The 19059-nt window shown below is 41.5% G+C and overlaps 2 protein-coding genes across 4 annotated transcripts; both read left to right on the forward strand.

Annotated features, from left to right (window-relative positions):
- The first annotated feature begins 1011 nt into the window (after nt 1-1011).
- On the forward strand, nt 1012-11899 carry otop1 (otopetrin 1). 3 transcript variants are annotated; one of them, XM_061833462.1, is made up of 7 exons: nt 1012-1105; nt 3073-3549; nt 3938-4074; nt 5851-5909; nt 6030-6160; nt 7553-8460; nt 9757-11899. In XM_061833462.1, the coding sequence occupies exons 2-7, from the start codon at nt 3165-3167 to the stop codon at nt 9925-9927; spliced, it is 1791 nt and encodes a 596-aa protein (XP_061689446.1). In that variant the 5' UTR covers nt 1012-1105; nt 3073-3164; the 3' UTR covers nt 9928-11899. The 3 variants fall into 3 exon arrangements, with proteins under 3 accessions (XP_061689446.1, XP_061689444.1, XP_061689443.1); XM_061833460.1 differs by lacking the exon at nt 1012-1105 and adding an exon at nt 1477-2999; XM_061833459.1 differs by lacking the exon at nt 1012-1105 and adding an exon at nt 1477-2449.
- Nucleotides 11900-17160: 5261 nt separating this feature from the next.
- drd5a (dopamine receptor D5a) lies at nt 17161-18537 on the forward strand. The gene has a single exon (XM_061833463.1). The coding sequence runs from the start codon at nt 17161-17163 to the stop codon at nt 18535-18537; it is 1377 nt and encodes a 458-aa protein (XP_061689447.1).
- Nucleotides 18538-19059: the final 522 nt, after the last annotated feature.

The raw sequence follows: 19059 nt of genomic DNA on the forward strand, positions 1-19059 counted from the left end.
GTTCATTTTTTTTTATACAGTAGTACCGAAAAGGCTAGTTAGTTGGCAAAATGTTTTAATCCATGCAAATGTTCCCATAGCTTTGCGAACCTGAAGTGGCATGCTACATTACATAATAATAACTGAAAAAGCATTACAGCTTCTTTACTGTACGATTTTTCTGGCCCCATGTTAGATAACGATTGCCTATCAATATTTTTTTTTCTGGGTGGCACAAGATTATGGGTTTGCCACAAATCATTCTTGGAGCCAACAAGTTCTTAAATTTAACAGAATAGATGGGGAATATCTTGCTTCACAGAGTTTGTAATATCATCGTTAATAATGCTCCCTTGCTTAGATTTGATACGTCTCCAGGATCTTAACCAACGTCTCAACTTCCTCTAACTCTTTCTTTCTTCATGTCATCCTCCGAGGTAAAGTTCCACAAACAAAATGGGAATTTTGTCAACGACAGGTACCTGTACACTAATGTAGCCAACAGCTATGAGGTATTTTGAACTTCATTACTTTCTACCACTGAAAAGTACATATACCACACTAAAATGCAAATTTTCAAATCATTAAAGACTCCAAAGGAAGGATTAAACATGACTTTACCACAACGTGATGTCTCTCTAAGATACTAGACCAAAATAACTGCACACAATTGCAAACTTCAGCCACAAGAATAAACCCTTTGCTGGTTCTAGTAAGGCCTGAAAATGACGTTGTGTATATTTCAACATGTTTTGTGGACTTGAGCTCCTGGGACGACAAAGTTATTGGTTTTGCACAAACATAATTTGGGAGCACTTTTATTGTATTCAGCACAGACAGCCCAGCCATTGGGTGTGTCACATGTCTTTTTTTTTTTTTTTTAAGAGTCTTTTAAATAAGATGGACTTCAAAATCAAGTTAATCAAATCAGCTGAAAATGTAATCAGCATGTTCAGACTGTCAGTGACTCGTTAAAGTTCGCTGACAGGGATCGGATGTGATCTTGTATTTTCTCGAGAGCGACAATTGTAAATGATGAACTAATCAGTCATTGTCACTGAGGAGTGCGCGCTTCAAGGAAACAACATCACGTCGCTGCCATTGTTGTTGCTGAGAGGTTCTCAAGGTAAGGACATATTTGGTGAACATGTAAGACATGCACGATCAAACAGGTGACAATTAATAGTTCCAAGTGCAAAGTATAGAATTGTAAAATTGATACACGTCCATAAGTAAAATAATGACAAAAATCCAAAAGTTCAAATGCAAATAGCAACAACGAAGGAATCGCCTCTGTGCGAAATTAAAATGTAATTCTTCTCCAGGGTCAGCAAAGGGTATAATGTTGCGTCTTTTTTTTGTTCTATTGACTGACGTATTAAGTTAATCACTTTCGGAAATTCAAAATACTGCTCTACATGAAATTGCTCCCATCTTGTCCAAGCATTGACAAATGATGTTTTATGATTTAACACATCAAAACTAGTTTTAAGTAGCTAATTGAGTCAAACCAATTATATATATAATAAATAAAAATGAGGTGGTAAGTAGTTGTCATGGGTTTCAGTTTCCCGCACGTTGCCAGGATGGAGCCAAAAATTACCTTATATTTAAAGATCCCTAGCCGGACCATAAACAAATTCAGACCAAAAGAATAAAACCTTTGTTAAATTGTATTACTTTTCAGTATTAAAATAAATAAGTAATTCGGGACAAAAGGAAGCGATGAGATGATGCCAAATGGGCGAGGCCAGAGATATTCATTTATTTTCTTATACATATCCAGAAAACATATCCCAATTTTTTTTTTAATTCTTCCTCAAAAAGGATCCCTCGGGTGTCCTCGCACTGAAAGAGGCCTTCCAACACTTCAATGATTAAAAGGGATTGATTGAACACCCCACCAAAACGAACCGCCCATAATCTCTTCTCAATTATGTTTTTATCCCCATTTTGTAAGGCAAACTCAATCGCACCCGCTCAAGTCAAATACCGCCCCCGCCCCCCGTCCCCTCACGGGCATCACAAGTCTACTCTGATTTAGTCCATCGGATCCTTGCGCCACCCCCACCCCACCTTGAAAGCCTCGCGATCGACCACCGCGACCATCATAGTCGCGTTTGCAAGTGGTGCTGGACGACTTTATGGCATTTTTGGTGCGCCTTTGGAGCTCCCAGGACACCCAAATGTTCCCCCTGAGAGCCTCACGGGACGTGCGGCGGCACAGACGCAATGCATAGCTGGATGAGGACATGACTCGAATTTCCCCCGCAGTTGGATAATTCCACGTTTGTAATTAGGGTTTCGACAGAGGCTACGAGACAATCTCCAGTTAAATACTTGTGCGTTGTTAATGAATGCGCTTGTAAGTTATAGCTCAATGGCCATGGAACGTGTGCGTGGCCGCTGAATACTGGCATGTATACGCAGCAGTACGGACAGTCTTTTAGAAAGCACCTGAGAGCGATACGTGAGTAAAAGTACACCATATTGACAAAAAAATCCTTTCCCTCTAAGTCACCTTGCAGTATATTGCCTCAAATTCTTGAAGTGCAGTAGCTACATTTGCTGCAGCTTTATGTATCAAAGGTAGTTCCTCAATGTTAAATGAATGTTATTGAAAGTGGAAGTAAAACTAACAGCTTTTAAAACAAATCTGGTTATAGTTTTGATTATGATTTTATTTATTTTCATATATTTAGTTGACGGTCCTATAATGAAAGATCTCCGGTTGACTAATATAAGTGAAGTTTGCTGGCAATCACGTTAAGCGCATGCCTAAACCAAGCTCATGATAACCGTAGTCTTCCTGGTCGACAACATCTGCTGCCGGAGATGCTGCGTGAACGGCACAGTCAGCACTAGGTGCTTTTTTTAACTTCACTTCCATTCATTTGTGTTGCATGCCTCGCTGCGGACTCCTGTATTCTTCTGCTTTTGTACTCAGCGGTTGAGGCCTTACCTCCACAGACACTTCATATTAAATTTATTTTGGAAGAATGAAGATGGTTGGGGGAAAGGTATTGGAATAAACATGTGTGTTTTACTTGGGAAATGTCGTGTAGTACTTGTGAATATTTTACTTCATTCCAGTACTGAGTACCCGTTACGTGACAAGAGTGCGCCTGGTAGCACCTCCAGCACGCTGCTTTGACTCATCTCATTTCCCCGGACTCTGGAGAGCCATGTCTCCCACCATGGTGGAACACAACAGCTTGGACATCATGTGTCTGAATAAATACTGCAACAGCTCCTCGTCGTCGTCCAGCTCTGAGAACGACAAAAAGATTTGGACCAAGCTGAAGCTGAATTTGGCCGAGGACTACCCGAGGAAGAATGCAGAGATCCTGAGCGGGCAATACGGCACCAATGTGCTGATGATCGGAGCGGCGCTCATGCTGGCCCTGGCCCACCATAGCCCGTCTGTCAAGGAGGACCACCTGTTGTCCTTCATCACCTCCCTCATGATCCTCCAGCTCGTCTGGATGCTGTGGTACATGCTAGTCCGGAGCAGACACAGGAACACGCGCACTGAGAAGGATGTCCATGCCACCACATGCTGGATCAGAGGTGAGTAATGCGGCAGTATTGGGCTACCCTGAAAACTTGTACTGTATCAAGTTTCAGGAACTGCTCATGACCAGTCCTTTACTGAGTACATTTTTCAGGTATTCATGCTCTACTTGAGTATTTTTTATTTTTTATTTTTCCAACTTTTTTTCTCTCCCTACATTTTAAAACAAGTTTCTACTCCCTTGCTCCTTCAAAGTGGGTTTGTTAATTTTTTGAACCCCCATGGATAGACAAATAAAGACATCTAAAGTCAGCTGTGAGGGTTCGGATTGATTGAGATCTTGGGGACCTATAGACAGAAAACAGATGACAGCAATGATATGGAAGAACATTCACCCAGGAGGGCCAATAACAGGCACAACCTTTACTTCTGATTTTCCACCAGGTGGTTTGACACTTCTTGCCCTCCTCTCAATGATAATGGACGTGTTCCGAATCGGATATTATGTCGGCTATCAATCTTGCGTGTCGGCTGTTCTCGGGGTGTATCCTGTCATCCATGCAAGTCACACCATAGCGCAGGTAAGTTTGAATGCCACTTTCATTTTAATGAAATACTTCAACAGTGTTTCCATTGGCACTAAACTAAGTATAGTCAGATCCATAAATATGGAGAAATCGATAGACCTCTAATCTTTTTAGGCCTAAGCACCACCACAATCGTTTTGAAATTAAACAACCAAAATGTGTATTAACTGGAGATTTTCATCCTTAGACATCCAAATCAGGTGAATGGTGTAGGAATTTATAACCATTTGTAAATACAATATGCCTCCCACATTTGAAGGAAGCAAAAGTAATGGGACAAATCTTAAATCAAATTTCACTTTTTAATAGTTGGTTGCAAATCCTTTGCAATCAATTACAGTCTTGAAGTCTGGAACGCATTGATATGACCAGATGTTAAATTTCATCCTTGGTTAAGCTGTGCCAGGCCTGTGCTGCAAATGTTTTCGACTTCATGCTGGTTATTGGGGCAGTTTTCTTTCAGTTTTGTCTTCAGCAAGTAAAATCCATGCTTAATGGGATACAGGTCAGGTGATAGACTTGGCCATTGCATAACCTTGCACATCTTTACTGCGTACTGTGAGGTTGTTACCTTATAAGCACTTGGAGCTATCACGAGTTAAAGTGTGTAGATATCTGGTATATGAAATGCTTTTGGGGAGTATATTATGCCAAGATAAAGCTTTTTATAATGTCTTTTTAAGGGTGTGGTCTGTAACAAAAACCTCAAAATCTTATAAAGAACATTTTATTTTGTCAAAACTGGATTATTTAAAAAATAAGAACTTTGTTTCCCCTTAATATTTTTGTCTACTTATTTCAACGACAAAAAATTAACCTGAAAGAAATGGAAATGTTGTAAAAACAAAATGAAAATAATGATTGTTATTATTATTAAAGATTTTTAGTTGTTGTCGTGTAGGTGTTTATTTTCAGTTAAAAAAAATGGCAATATCTGGTCCCCTCTGTTGCCAAAACTACACGTGCTAAATCTAGTTGAATAATTTTTATTTATTTATACTTTTTATTTTTAATTTACGACAGGACACCTTTTGAAACACTGTTTGCAAATGTCTGCTTTTGGTGGACATGCACTATTTTTTTTAAAAGTCAGCCAGGTGCAGATGAGAGGCTGTTAAAAATACATTATTGCATGATAATGGCTTTGTCTTTGTCGGTTTTGTGGAGTTATACTGTATATATCACATTTCACCAACAGCATCTATTATTAAAATTAAACGATGACCTTAAAAAATGTTCATATCTAAAGAGAATACCCAATTAGTTTCATATTCCTTTTCTCTGAGATAAAATAATGATGAAAGGTCTGTGCTTTTCAGTTTATATCAATTGAATGAATAGATAAAATAAATAGGAATAATATTTTGGTTTGTCCATCAATATGTGTTTTTATAAGGCATTATAAGCTTGATCATATTTAAGAATTAGGTGGTGGACTCAGTCCACCCAAAGTACTTGACCTCAACTCAACCGTGGAAGGTCCATATACAAACTGTTTAACTTCCTGTACATTGTACACCTAATTTGCATGTACAATAAATACCATCAAATTAAAGCTTCAAGTCGTGACGGTCCATTTTTTTTGTTTCATTTCAAATCTGTTGTTGTGGTTAGACCTAAAAAGTTGAGCATCGTGTCAATGTCACACCTGTAGATCTAATTTGCCTGTGTGTAAGTTTGTGACAGTGTAGAGAAATGAACTTTGGTACTTTTGATGATATTTTCTCAGTCGGTTTTGCGCATGAAATGACTTTATATTGTCCTGATTAGGTGCACTTTCTGTGGTTTCACATCAAGGATGTCATCAAGAGTTTCGAAACATTTGAGAGGTATGTGGATTATCTCATGACATCGTATCTGCTAACACCTCACCACTAATTCCAACATCAACTTATTTTCCAATACCTGTCTGTTGCCAATACCTTGCTTTCAACACTTCGCCTCCTCAGATTTGGTGTAATTCACGCGGTCTTTACCAACCTCCTCCTGTGGTCCAACGGTGTGATGTCAGAAGCTGAGCACTTCTTGAACAACCACAAGAGAAGGCTTTCTGCCCTGGGCTATGGAAACCTCACTATAGGTAAAGGCCAGGGGTCGATTGTTGGCTTGTACGAAGAAAGAAAAGTACAATTGTTCAGTTGTGAAAGCGTGCCTGAGTGGATGAAAAAAAAGGAAGGAGAGATGGGTTTGCGAGGGGAAGGCGGGTGAGCTCGCCAGCCCGAAATGCCTTGCTTGCGTCGAGCGTTTCTTGATTAGGTTTCAAGAGACACACTGAGGCTCCTTCCTCAGCCTTTTCTACACACTTTAGCCACTGTCACGCTTCTTGACGACCCCCCCGCTTGACCTCATACGGCTTTATCCTGGGCTGCTTACTCCCAAGGGTGCTGTAATTACAGTAACTGATACATCTAAGCCGAGGGTTGTAGGGTTTAGGTACTCCTCATATCCGGCTGACTGTGAGGCTGGCTGCACCCTGGCCGTTGTTCCCTTTTTAATTAAAGGGTGCAGGCCTGCAGTGATGACTGGGGGGGGGGGTTGAAGTACTTGGGGCACATGCCTGACTTTTGTGAAGATAGATGATCTTTGCAAGGCAAAGGTCCTCCTACCAGAACAGGGTAGTGCTAAAGTTTGGGAGGAGTGATTAACAGGAGAAACTTAATGGAAATAATAAATGTGGCCTGTCAAGGGGCAATTTAGCTGACTATCATCTTATTACAAACCCCTGTATCCTTAGAAAATAAGGTCAATCCCCCACCCAGCTCTTAACTTTAGTGGTTTAGCAATTGTGTACACGATAAGGTATTTTAATTGAGAAATGCAGAAAGACATAAAATCATTTCTGGCTCTGCTCAGGAAGAACTTTTATGATGTGATCAACAAAGGCAGGGATATTTCGGTAAATTTATTTTCTTGCTTTTTTAAGGAGCTAATTCTTTATCCTGTAACTCACTAGTGACATAGAACAAATAATGAGTAATCCTTTAACAAATCCTCAAATATGTCATCTATATTGTGCTGAAAAAAAAAGATAAGGACATTTTGCAGCTTTCACCTATTTTCAATTTTTACTTTTCACAGTCAGGCCCTATCGCTCGTGAATCATGAAAATGTGCAAATAATTGAAAAAAAGAAATCCCACCTGTGTGGAGCTTCCATGTTCTCTCTGTGCCTGCGTGGTTTTTCTCTGGGTACTCCGGTTTCTTCCCACATCCCAAAAACATGCATGCTGGGTTATTTGATGATTCCAAATTGCCCTTAGATGTGCATGTGATTGTGAATGACTATTTATCTATGTGTGCCCTGCGAATGGCTGGCAACCAGTTCAGGGTGTATCCCGCAAGTTCCCTGCCTGTTGTCCAGAGTCAACTGAAATAGGTGCCTGCACATCTGTAACTCTAGTGAGGATAAGCGGTCAGGAAAATGGATAAAACAATGTACTCATTCTGAAACTGTTTTGTGTTTGTCTTTGCAGTTCACACTGAACCTCTCTGTAACTGCACCACCAGCACTTGCGCCATGTTCTCCAGCAGCCTCTACTATCTGTACCCCTTCAACATCGAATACCACATTTTTGTCTCCGCCATGCTCTTTGTCATGTGGAAGAACATTGGAAGGACCATTGACCTTTCTTCAAACCAGAAACGGCTAGCTACCAAAACTCAAGGTTTGACCCTGGGCCCCATTCTCGGTCTAGTTGCCCTCGCCAGCACCATCGGGATTTTAGTGGTTTATATAACACACGTGGAGGGTTCGGTTCAAACGCGGCGGTCGGCCATTTCCATGTTCTACATCTACGGCATCGTCATGCTGGTATTTATGTGCTCTGCCTGTGCATCAGGTTTACTTATATATCGAGCAGATCACATCCCACCGGACACCTCAAAGAACCCCTCAAGACAGCTGGACACGGAACTCCTATTTGGATCATCTATTGGCTCCTGGTTCATGTCTTGGTGCAGCATCATAGCTGTGTTGGGAGCTAGCAGCAGTCCCCCTTACCGTTGGACCAATTTGACTTATTCATTGCTTGTTGTGTTGGAGAAGTGCATCCAGAACCTGTTCATCATAGAGTCCCTCTACCGCCGCCAGGACGATGCTGGGCGCGGTGACCCTGAATTAGTAGCGTCTCCAGAAATCTTCTCAGTGACTTCCTCTTTGTCTAAACCTTACAATGGCATCTTCACCCGAGCCTATGACACACCGGACAGGGCTTGTGTCGCCATGGAAACTGAGCAGCAAGAGAGTGGACAGGTGTACAAATGTCCGAGGAAACCATCGGAGGTGCCAGTGCCTTTTGGAACCCAAGTGGTAAACACCCCAAATATCAAGAGGCAAATCCTGAAGAACATCTCTGTCTTCTTGATTATGTGCAACATCTCGGTAAGCTTTTCAGACCTGCTCGCATTTCAATGTTATTTTGACAAGTGAACATTTTTATTTCTAATGGAAAAATAGATGTTTCACTCATGTGAGGGAAATATATATAATCAATTTTATGTGCAGTAAACCTCCACTATTAGCAGGGTTGGGGCAACCAGTGAAAATCTGCAAGTTAATGACCTTTCCTTAAAATGGTTTGGAATTGCTTATACATTCAACAAAATGATGCCAAACCACTATTGTCCAAATGAAATTCCTCAACTCACTTCAACATAGTTAATTGACACCTATATGCCACGAGATTGTGCTCAAGAATTTTTTATTGTTTTAGCCTGACAACAAAAACAAAAAAACATTAGGTTTTCAAGCAGCTTACGGCTGTGCTACCCTGAGAAAACCTGATCCAGTCACATCTCGGAAGCTACTGTAAGTGGGTTTGGCCCTGGTTAGTACTTGGATGGGAGACCGACTGTGAATACCAGGTTCTGTAAGCTTCTTTTCCCCGGCTAAAATGCGGAGGGATTGGGTCAGGAAGTGCATCCGGTGTAAAATTGTGCCAAACAAATATGCGTTCACCTAAGATGACACGCTGTGGTGACCCCTAATGGGAGGAAGTGAAAGTAAAAGAAGATTAGGTTTTCCAGGAAGTAATTGAGATGGCACCCCCCCCCCCAAAAAAAAGCCAAACATTAAAATCAGTAAATAGATGAATTTCACTGTACTTAAATTCATAGGGCTAGTAACACAAATCTTCCATTTCTCTTGTATACTAAGCATAACAATGTGTTTGCTATTCAAAATATAGTTTACCAGTGAGACTGCAGTAGACTTTTCCTGACTTTTTGTGCAGTGATTGGTGACTGACCATATTGACCCTGACCTGAGATTTTTACATGACAAGATATATTCAAGTTCTGGAAGTATAAATGAGTCAACACACTTCTGGTGAATTTTAATGCGGTTTGGCCGAGCCAAGATATCAGTTTCCCCGTGCTGAGCTTGATCTCAAAGGGTTTCTTTGTTTTCCAGCTCATTGGCAAACTATAGATATGCCTTATTGTTCCTTTAACCTACTCCTTGAACTAAACTTGCCCAGTTTTTTTTTCCCAGGTGTTCTATTCCTTCAATGAGAGTCGACGTTTTCACGGAAAACTGTTTTTAGGTTTTACACACAAACAAGCGGTCTTGTTTGTTGTGGGGGTATGTAACATGGGCCAAAGAAAAAAATAAGTTTACTTTATCCTTTGTATGTCGATGAGAGTCGAGGTATAAAAGAAATGTATGTGTTCTTTACAGCTGTGGATCCTCCCCGCCTTTGGTTGTCGGCCCCAGTACGAAAATGGCTTGGAACAGGAGGCGTTCGGTTTCAGCATATGGACTACAACTCTCAATTTTGCGGTTCCTCTCAACCTTTTCTACCGCATGCACTCGGTTGCTTCTCTATTCGAGGTCTTCCGCCGCATCTGACAGACAATCAGAAGTTAGACAATGCGCAGCAATACTTGCGTCTGCTGGTTACTGAGTAGGTCTCCCGGCATGGCTGAAACATTCACCAGACTTAAAAGTACCGGTAAGCCCTGGCAACAAACACAACATATGTTTTGTAAGGATTTACAATTCCACCATATTAACCTGTGTCCCTTGAAAAACTACTCTGCGTAATGTGAATGGGGAAAAAAAAATCAAGAATTTATCAAGGGGTTCTTTATTTGTTCTGTTGTCACATTTCAGTCCATTTTTGAGTAAATCCTGTTGTATGTTAGTATTGTATTGTATGCAATATTGTGTGCAACAGATCATATTCTCAAGAGTTCCAGAAAGAACGTCTCACAGCACTGTGTTTTATATAATGTGCAAATGGCAGATGCTTTGACCTATAGCTAATACGCATTTGAAATATGCGAACTATTTATAGATGGATGATGTTCTCGTGATAGAATTTTCATATAGTATCATCTCGGATGTCAGTGTTGGCTCAGTACCAAATACAGGGTGTTCCAAAACTTTTGACATCATTCGAAGTATGAATAAAGTATCTGAATACTGGTGTTTCTATTGATTTTCCTCAAGAACTGTTTGACTGTGATCCGTTATTCACAAAAATGGCCAAAAATGCTAATTCAGTGCTAGCAAATTAGATTCTTCAAAAAGCAAAACAATGAACTAATGTCAAACCAAAGCTCAAGATTATTTTTCAAATGAGTTACATTTTACGCATTTTGCTATACGTTTGGGTCATTTTTGCCAGAATCTGGTTTTATTGGACTGTGAAATGTCAGTTTTTTTGTACTGTTTAATTTTGGAATGCCCTGTATTCAATGCACCACAGAAAAATTCCGAGAGAAACCTAAATTTTTGCAAATTCTATGACAAGATAATTTGGAGAGCACCTTTATGGCTGAGATAATGTTCATCCATTGAACAATAGTTCTCAAAATCTTACTGCATAGCACTGCTTTCATTTTGATTTTTAGTGGAGGTCTGTATTTTGCGTCCCAATGTGTCAGGAGAGCTCCATACTAAATGAAAACATGTAATTTGTGTTCTTACCACCACAAAATGTTGAATATTTGTAACATCTGTTGCTTGTAAGGTCAAATATAGCAAGATATGTGATAGTTACTGTTTTCTAAACTCCAGAATGGGAATAAGTCTAGAGTGATTATGCAACATGCCGGTGGATCACAAAAGTGCCCCAACAACTTTTCATTTGCTTGAATGGGCTGCCGGCAGCACGGTGGTGCAGTTGTAGAGTGTTGACCTCACAGTTCTGAGGAGTAGGGTTCAAATCCCAGCCCCGCCTGTGTGGACTCTGCATGTTCTCCCCGTGTTTGCGTGGGTTTTCTCTGGGCACTCCGCCCCCCATCCACCCACACACACACTCCAAAAACATGCATTAATTTTCAGACTTGGATGAATTATCTGCCTCCGTGTGCCCTGTTATTGGGTGGCAACGAGTTCAGAGTGTACCCTGGATCATGCCCAATGACAGCTACGATTGGCTCCAGCACTGAGGATAAGCAGTTCAGAAAATTGATGGATGGATAAATGGGTTGCCTTCAGGTTGCATGTTTTTCCTTCAATCTAGTCAACATTTACATATCTATTCACCACTTCTTACAGCGATGCTGATGTGCATACTGCCAAGAAATCATATATTAATTCACACACTGATGGGGGCTCAGCGCCTTGCTCAAGGATACTTCAGCAGGATTTGCAAAGTGACCCAGTTTTGTGATGTATAGCTACAACCGATGAATTAATGTTCAGTAAAAGTTCTCATTCTGGTGCTACGTACCATCATCTCAGTAAGTGCCAACATATGTTATTATTCGTTGTTGTTTTGTGTGTGCGAAACTATTGCTTGTATGTATCTTTGTATATGCGCAAGATCAAAATTATTCAGAGGTTGACTGGGACAGGATTGTGTAAAAATCACATGAACAGGTGCTCAAATGTAATTATTTGTACAGTAGTGACAAAATAAATGGTTTTTATTCATACAAAGGTTCTCAATTTTTTTGAGTTGCCGGCCACCCTGTAGTAAAGACAACCAACACACGATGTCGCCACTTGTTCACGATTATAATAGTTGACGGTCATTTATTTTCATGCAACTCAAAGTGGACTAATGGAACCGGAACACGAGGCCATAAAACTGCCATTAGTTTAATGGCATTAAAAATACAATTAGGCATTCGAGGGGAAGAAAAAGATGTAATAGACCCAAAACAAGTATGACACAAGAAACACTCACTTTTTCAATGCAATATTTTTCACTGTCAATGCTTTTTCTCTCCATTTTTTCCATTTATATTTTTCTTCGATTTCTCATTTGATCACTGCCGAAATTGACTGCAAATCTAGCTGTTCAGGATTTCAAACATTCATACCAAAATGAAAAGCCAATGGAAAAACAATAACTGATTGAAATGCTAATGTTACTCCTGGGAACAGAAAAAGCAATAACACCCCCCGCCACACGCCCCCACCACCTTCACTCTGACAATAAACCCATTGACGACCTCCACCATTCACATCTTTACTCACGCTTGAACGTGTTTGCCTAAATGTGTGTTGCACTGCCTGTTGACATGACATCCGAGATTAGGTTACTCCAGAGAATTTGGCATTGCTGTCCGGAGGATTATTTTGACGTAGTGTCAGACCGATCTGACAGGCACGCAGACGGCTCTATAAATAGCCGTGACGTGGCCAAGCCGGTAACTTGTCCGCTGCCTGGGCGCAAGCCCGCATATGCGACGCAGGGCGTCGTTCGTTGCGTGTCCACTGGGAGTGTGAATGTGACTCACCTGCAGGCATCCGGCGCAATCCAAATAAAACAGCAGCCTCTTTTGCCTCTTTGGCCTCCACTCAGACACAATTTGCATTTGAGTGGAAATTAAGTCAGCACAATGTCAAATTTCACAACAAGATAAACATTGATTCAAAAATATTGCTGATTCAATGCTTTACAATTACATTTAAATTGGACTTTATTTGAATACTCATTTAATTGTAGCGTTGTATTTACAGTAACAGGGTTTCAAATCAGTGATAGTACTGTATTAAGAGTATTTCCTCAGAGTACTGCCTGTGTTCGCTGCGATGCCAACTGGTCGAGAAATCATTGATAAATTAGAAAAATGTATTTTTCTGCCTTGGGTCTCGCCATGGTCAGAGCAATTTGTTTGACCACAGATATAAATAGAAATGACACGACCCCTTTGTGTTGTGTGCCGACGTTGCCTTTAAGATAGGAAGGTCAGCGGATTCCAAGTCTGCGGACTGTAAGAAAACCAAAAGACCAAGGATGCTGGTATATTGTCCGGCATCCGGTTCCGTGCCATGCAGTACAATTACAACAAGGGAACTGGATTTATAGCTTTTCACAGATAAAAATATTTTTCCGGGCTTTTTTCCCCAAATGTTATGTTTTAATAGCAAAATCTTTAGCAGATGCTTTGGCATTGACAAAAAAGTAAACCATCAAAACTGGTTGCAAAATAGAAAATCACAACATAATTTCAATGTCCAAGCATTGCCTTTAATGACGACGTCAACCTCCCCAACATAGTGGACATGTCAGTTAGCCGAACTATTACAGTGCCCTGGAATATATAATTTTCATACCTACTGTATGACTTTGACGATGTAATTTCTGCTAAATGATGCAGCTCACTGTATTTTTATATCCCATGAGATCAGTGGATTGTAAATTTTTGACATCACCTACCACCTAAAATATATCTATATGTATATTATCCAAAAAGATTGTACAACCATTGTGTCCAACATTAACGAAGTACATTATTAGCCAGTAGTGTAGTAGGGTGAAGTGTTCAACAAAAACAAGGCAAAATTTTTATTCATAAAAAGTACATTCATGGACCTGTGGTGTCCAGATGGCTTACATTTCATTAACAAGTTCTTTGTAATGTAATTTTTTTGGGGGAGGGGCGGTTTAAAAAAAGGGAACTGGAATTTCCAATAATATCCATCAATTTTGGAGTAATCGGGAATTGACTAGCTAGCCTGGGAGTGCCCGTTTTGCATTATCCAAATCAATACGGCATCTACCAGGTCATGGTGTGATGTCAAAGACTGTGCTGGACACCAAATTTTCTCAGGGAATGTGCTTTACTATAAAGTGGCTGTATTTACTCATATATTATAGAACATTGCTGTGGGTTGGAATCCCCCCACCTCTACAAGAACTAATTTCAAGGGAAAAAATAAACAAAAACAAAACACCATCTTGTATGAGTTTTAAACATCGCTTTGTTCAAGTTCGTACAATAATTTCTAAAGCTGTCGTCTACATTTGCTCACTTACAGCAACACCCCAACTGTTTGTTAAAACGTGAATTTAATGTGCTGAAGAATTGCCAATGTATTAGCGTCATTGATTAAAATAGTTGAATTTGGCGCCGAGCGCCAGTCATCCTCATTGCGAGTTTTGATAATGCCAAACTATTATATATAGTTGCACACTCACATAACATGACAGCACATCAAAATGATGTTCAATCATAAAAAAAAAAAAAAAGTTAAACAATTGTGACTTTATTGCGCTGGCATTGCTTAAAATCATATGGACACTGTTGGCATCAACCAAACCTATAGAAGTGAGTTTGAAAATTAACAGTGCATTTATGTACAGGAAAATACAACAACAACAACAAAAGATGACATCCAAATTTATTGTACAAAAAAGTTAAATACAACTGTATTGTACTTGGCTATTGATTATTCCACATACCAAAAGAAAGAACCACTGGACCACTTGTGGTACTCATACCATACTTTGAGAATGGTTGCTCTATAGATTTGTCACAGTTGGGGTTATTAAAAGCAAGGATGGGAAAAAACGTGGAGGACCAAAGTGCAGGTCAGTGAGGTTGTGGGTTCAAATCCAGCCTCGCCTGTGTGGGGTTTCTCCAGTTTTCTCACACATCCCCAAAATATGCATGATAGGTTGCAGATGTGAATGGTTCTTTGTTTACATGAGCCCTGCGATTGGCTAGTGACCAGTTCAGGGTCTCGTCTTCCTCTTTCACAAAGACAACTGGAATAGGCTCCAGCACGCCCCGAAGTTGGTCATCAAGGGGGACAGGAAGAAGAGATAAAAAAAGACATTTTAGTGGTTACTCCAAATTTATTTGGTATTATAAACACTATTTAGGAATCGTTGCTATAGTTACATTTTGTCTCAGGACAGCTATAATTTGCACGAGAGCATGTTTTTGTACTTTGTATGTGGAGTATTTGAAATGTGGGGCGGGGCCACAGGAAGTCTTCCAATTTTAAAATGACCCATATTCACTAAAATAATGATGATCTTATCTAAGTTTACTTACAAATGGATTAGCTCAGTGTCAAATCTCTGCCCAATACACAATTTAATTGATCTTATGTCATAGTGGAAGAGCATTCACTTGCTCTACCTGTCACGATACATTGCTAGCATCGAGAGATGAATAAAGACAACATCATTTATAAATAGATAATACATTTGAAACGATGAATAATGCTTAATTTCCTGTGGCACACCTGATCACCTCACTCAGCACATTATGGGAATCACTGGTATAATGGACCTGGGTGTCTACCTGAATGTTCAAGTGTATCGGTCACATTCTATTATTGTTAGCTATTGTGATTTACTACAGTATTTGACAGTACTTCTGTACCTTTTTCAATCACTCAACTGATACTTGTGTCACTGGAGAACTGTGTGGTGAAAGTGGTAAAACTGATGGAGAGCTAGACATGGGTGGCACAGAGGGGGACGGGTGAGCACATCTTCCTTGCAGTTCTGAGGAGCTGGGTTCAAATTCTCCCCAGGTTCAAGTCCGGCCTCATCGGTGTGGAGTTTGCATATTCTCCCTGTGCCTGCGTGCGTTTTCTCTGGGTACTCTGGTTTCCACCCACATCCCCAAAACATGCACGGTAGGTTAATTGAAGACTCAGAGTTGCCCATAATGTTTTTATGTACTGTACTGTAGCAGCAGACATTACAATATATACTTTATAATTGTCATTCAAGTTTAAGATATTGTCACTTGAGCAACAATTGACTATATAGGCTATGAATAATATCTTTTTTTTTTTTTTTGGAGTGTGGGGGACGGGAGGGCGATACACCCTGTCATTTATGAACAAGAGCCCCACTGTGAGCTAAATGACAAATGAAGTTCTGTGTTTCGGTAAAATGTGGTCCCAAAAGTAAAGGCTTGTTCCTTGGGCCCTGGTCCTCCAAGCTCTTAGCACGTTCAGGTCAAAACCTAACTTTTGGAAACATTTTCAACAAAATAATTTGGAGAGTGCCTTCTTGGCCGAGATAAAACTGAATTATAATTCTAAAAATGACGGGGTTTGATTTTTTTCTTTTTCTTCGTGGAGATCTGTAATTTCCATTAAACATTGAATATTGCTCACACCCGGTATGCAACAATATCCTCATAGTTATTGTATTTTAACTGTATTCTAACACCAGACAGAGAAGAAATGGGTTTAGGATTATTATGCATTGGTGAAAGGCAAGAACGTTACATAACAAATGTCCATTTACGTTCTTTTGAAGGAGAATAATTGAATGGGCTGCTATCTTCAAGGTAGTGAATTTAAATTTCTATGCTTTACACTGTGAGAGTGATGTACATGCTACCAAGAAATGATTGCACTCTCCGACGTAATCGCTTCCATTCATAAACGGTGTGCATTAAAAAAAAATTTCCATAAAAGCGAGTACAATGTCACATCGGGAACCATGGACAACTATACAAAGTTTTCGTCGTGGTTTTTTTTTTTTTTTTTTTTTTTTGTGCGTGTATGAAATTGTTTCACATATATTACGAGGAACCGCCTCGTTGCAGGCGTCCTCGGACCCTTTTCGCAGTGCGTAATAGGAAGTGTGATGCAGTTGACAGTGGTTAGTTGGGTGCACTGACGATATGTGGGAATCCCTCCTTTGACTCTCAGGCAGTGTGGGTGGGTTGGCGCGCGGACCACTGTGTCCGGCGAGGCTGCAGCATGAACTGGCCGATGAGTGCCACCTTCCAGCCGCTCACTTGTGCGTCTGGCGCTGACTTTGAAGGCGCGTCCCCGTCCACTGTGTCCACGATGCGGCGAGCCCTCAACGAGCGTGGCCATCCTTTTGCGTGACGCTGCGCGCTGCGGCGCCGCTGCAAGAGGCGCATGGAGAAGCCAGCGAAGTATCTGTCGTCGGTGCAGGGGACCGGCCCCGCGCCGGTGCCTCTCGGGGAGATGATGTCGAACGGCACCGGGTCGGAAGCGACGGGCGAAGGCGAAAGGGACAGCTTGGTTTTACGCGCCGTGACAGGCTGCTTGCTCTTCGTCCTCATCCTGTGGACCCTGCTGGGGAACATATTGGTGTGCTCGGCCGTACTGCGCTCGCGCCATCTGCGGACAAAAGTGACCAACGTCTTTATAGTGTCCCTGGCTCTGTCGGATCTGTTCGTAGCCGTGCTGGTGATGCCTTGGAAGGCCGTGGCGGAGGTGGCGGGGTACTGGCCGTTTGGCACTTTTTGTAACGTCTGGGTGGCTTTTGACATTATGTGCTCAACTGCCTCCATCCTTAACCTTTGCATCATCAGCGTGGACAGATACTGGGCTATCTCCAGTCCTTTTCGCTACGAGAGGAAAATGACTCAGAGAGTTGCTTTTGTCATGATTAGCATCACTTGGACGTTGTCAGTGCTCATTTCATTCATACCGGTCCAGCTCAACTGGCACAAAGCCAGCGGGGACGACGCGGTCGGGACAAGCAACTCCTCTGCGAGTCGCCACATGGAAGATAACTGTGACTCCAGCCTGAGCCGAGAGTACGCTATCTCCTCGTCATTGATTAGTTTCTACATCCCTGTGGCAATTATGATAGTGACTTACACTCGAATATACCGGATCGCGCAAATCCAAATCAGGAGAATCGCTTCTCTAGAGAGAGCTGCGGAACACGCGCAAAGTTGCAGGACGAACAGAATAGAGTGCCAACACCACAACACTTTAAAGACGTCCATCAAGCGGGAAACCAAAGTGTTCAAAACCCTCTCTGTGATTATGGGTGTCTTTGTGTGTTGCTGGTTGCCCTTCTTCATCCTGAACTGCATGGTTCCCTTCTGCGACAAGCCGCCCACAGACCATGACGCGGGCCTGCCGTGCGTCAGCGAGACCACCTTCGACGTTTTCGTGTGGTTCGGCTGGACCAATTCTTCCTTGAACCCCATAATTTACGCATTCAATGCCGAGTTTAGGAAAGCCTTCGCCAGCTTGCTGGGCTGTCGATACTTCTGCTCCAACACGCCTGTAGAAACGGTTAACATCAGCAACGAACTGGTGTCCTACAACGAAGACACGTTGATCCACAAGGAGATCGCCAACGCCTACGTAAACATGATCCCCAATGTAGTGGAATGTGAGGAGACTTTTGACAGGCTGTCGCAGCTGACAGTCAACAATGAGAACGCCACCGACTCTGTGTGTGACTTGGAGGACTGCGAAGCTGTTATCAGTCTCGACAGCATGTCGCCATTCACACCCAATGGATTACATTAAACCTCACCTCCACCACCCCCACCGCCCACAGACAGCCACCGCGCATCACCTGATGTGCTGGCGGTCATGTCGTCGGTCCGCTCTCCTCCTTGAAGGTCAGGTTCACACTGTTAAAAATTTGGAGACCATTTCTGTCCCTAGAAGTACAATATGTCCCCTAGGGCTCTTTATTTATTCCATTCCAGGTACCAATAGGGTATTTACTAAAGCCGTCAAGGGTACAGTGTGCACTCCATTCCAACAACAAGCCATTTTTCCCCTAAAGCTACAGAGATCTACTTTTTTTTCCCCTGAGTGTTCTGCGGTGTGTTTACTTCTGTGTGACATGCTCATAGACATTTTGAGCAGGGCTTTTGTGTCTACAGCCTTCCAGCCAACCTGCTGCCACTTTGCCTCACTTGTGACGTGATGTCGTTGTTCTGCAAAACAAAAACAAAAAAACATGTTGGTATTGATTTCAGTGACACAGTGAAGTGTGTGTTCTTTTGTTCAGAGGTTTAGTGTTGTTTTCTGCAAGGTTTG

The sequence above is a fragment of the Syngnathoides biaculeatus genome, chromosome 10, assembly GCF_019802595.1.
Source record: "Syngnathoides biaculeatus isolate LvHL_M chromosome 10, ASM1980259v1, whole genome shotgun sequence".
NCBI lineage: Eukaryota > Metazoa > Chordata > Actinopteri > Syngnathiformes > Syngnathidae > Syngnathoides > Syngnathoides biaculeatus.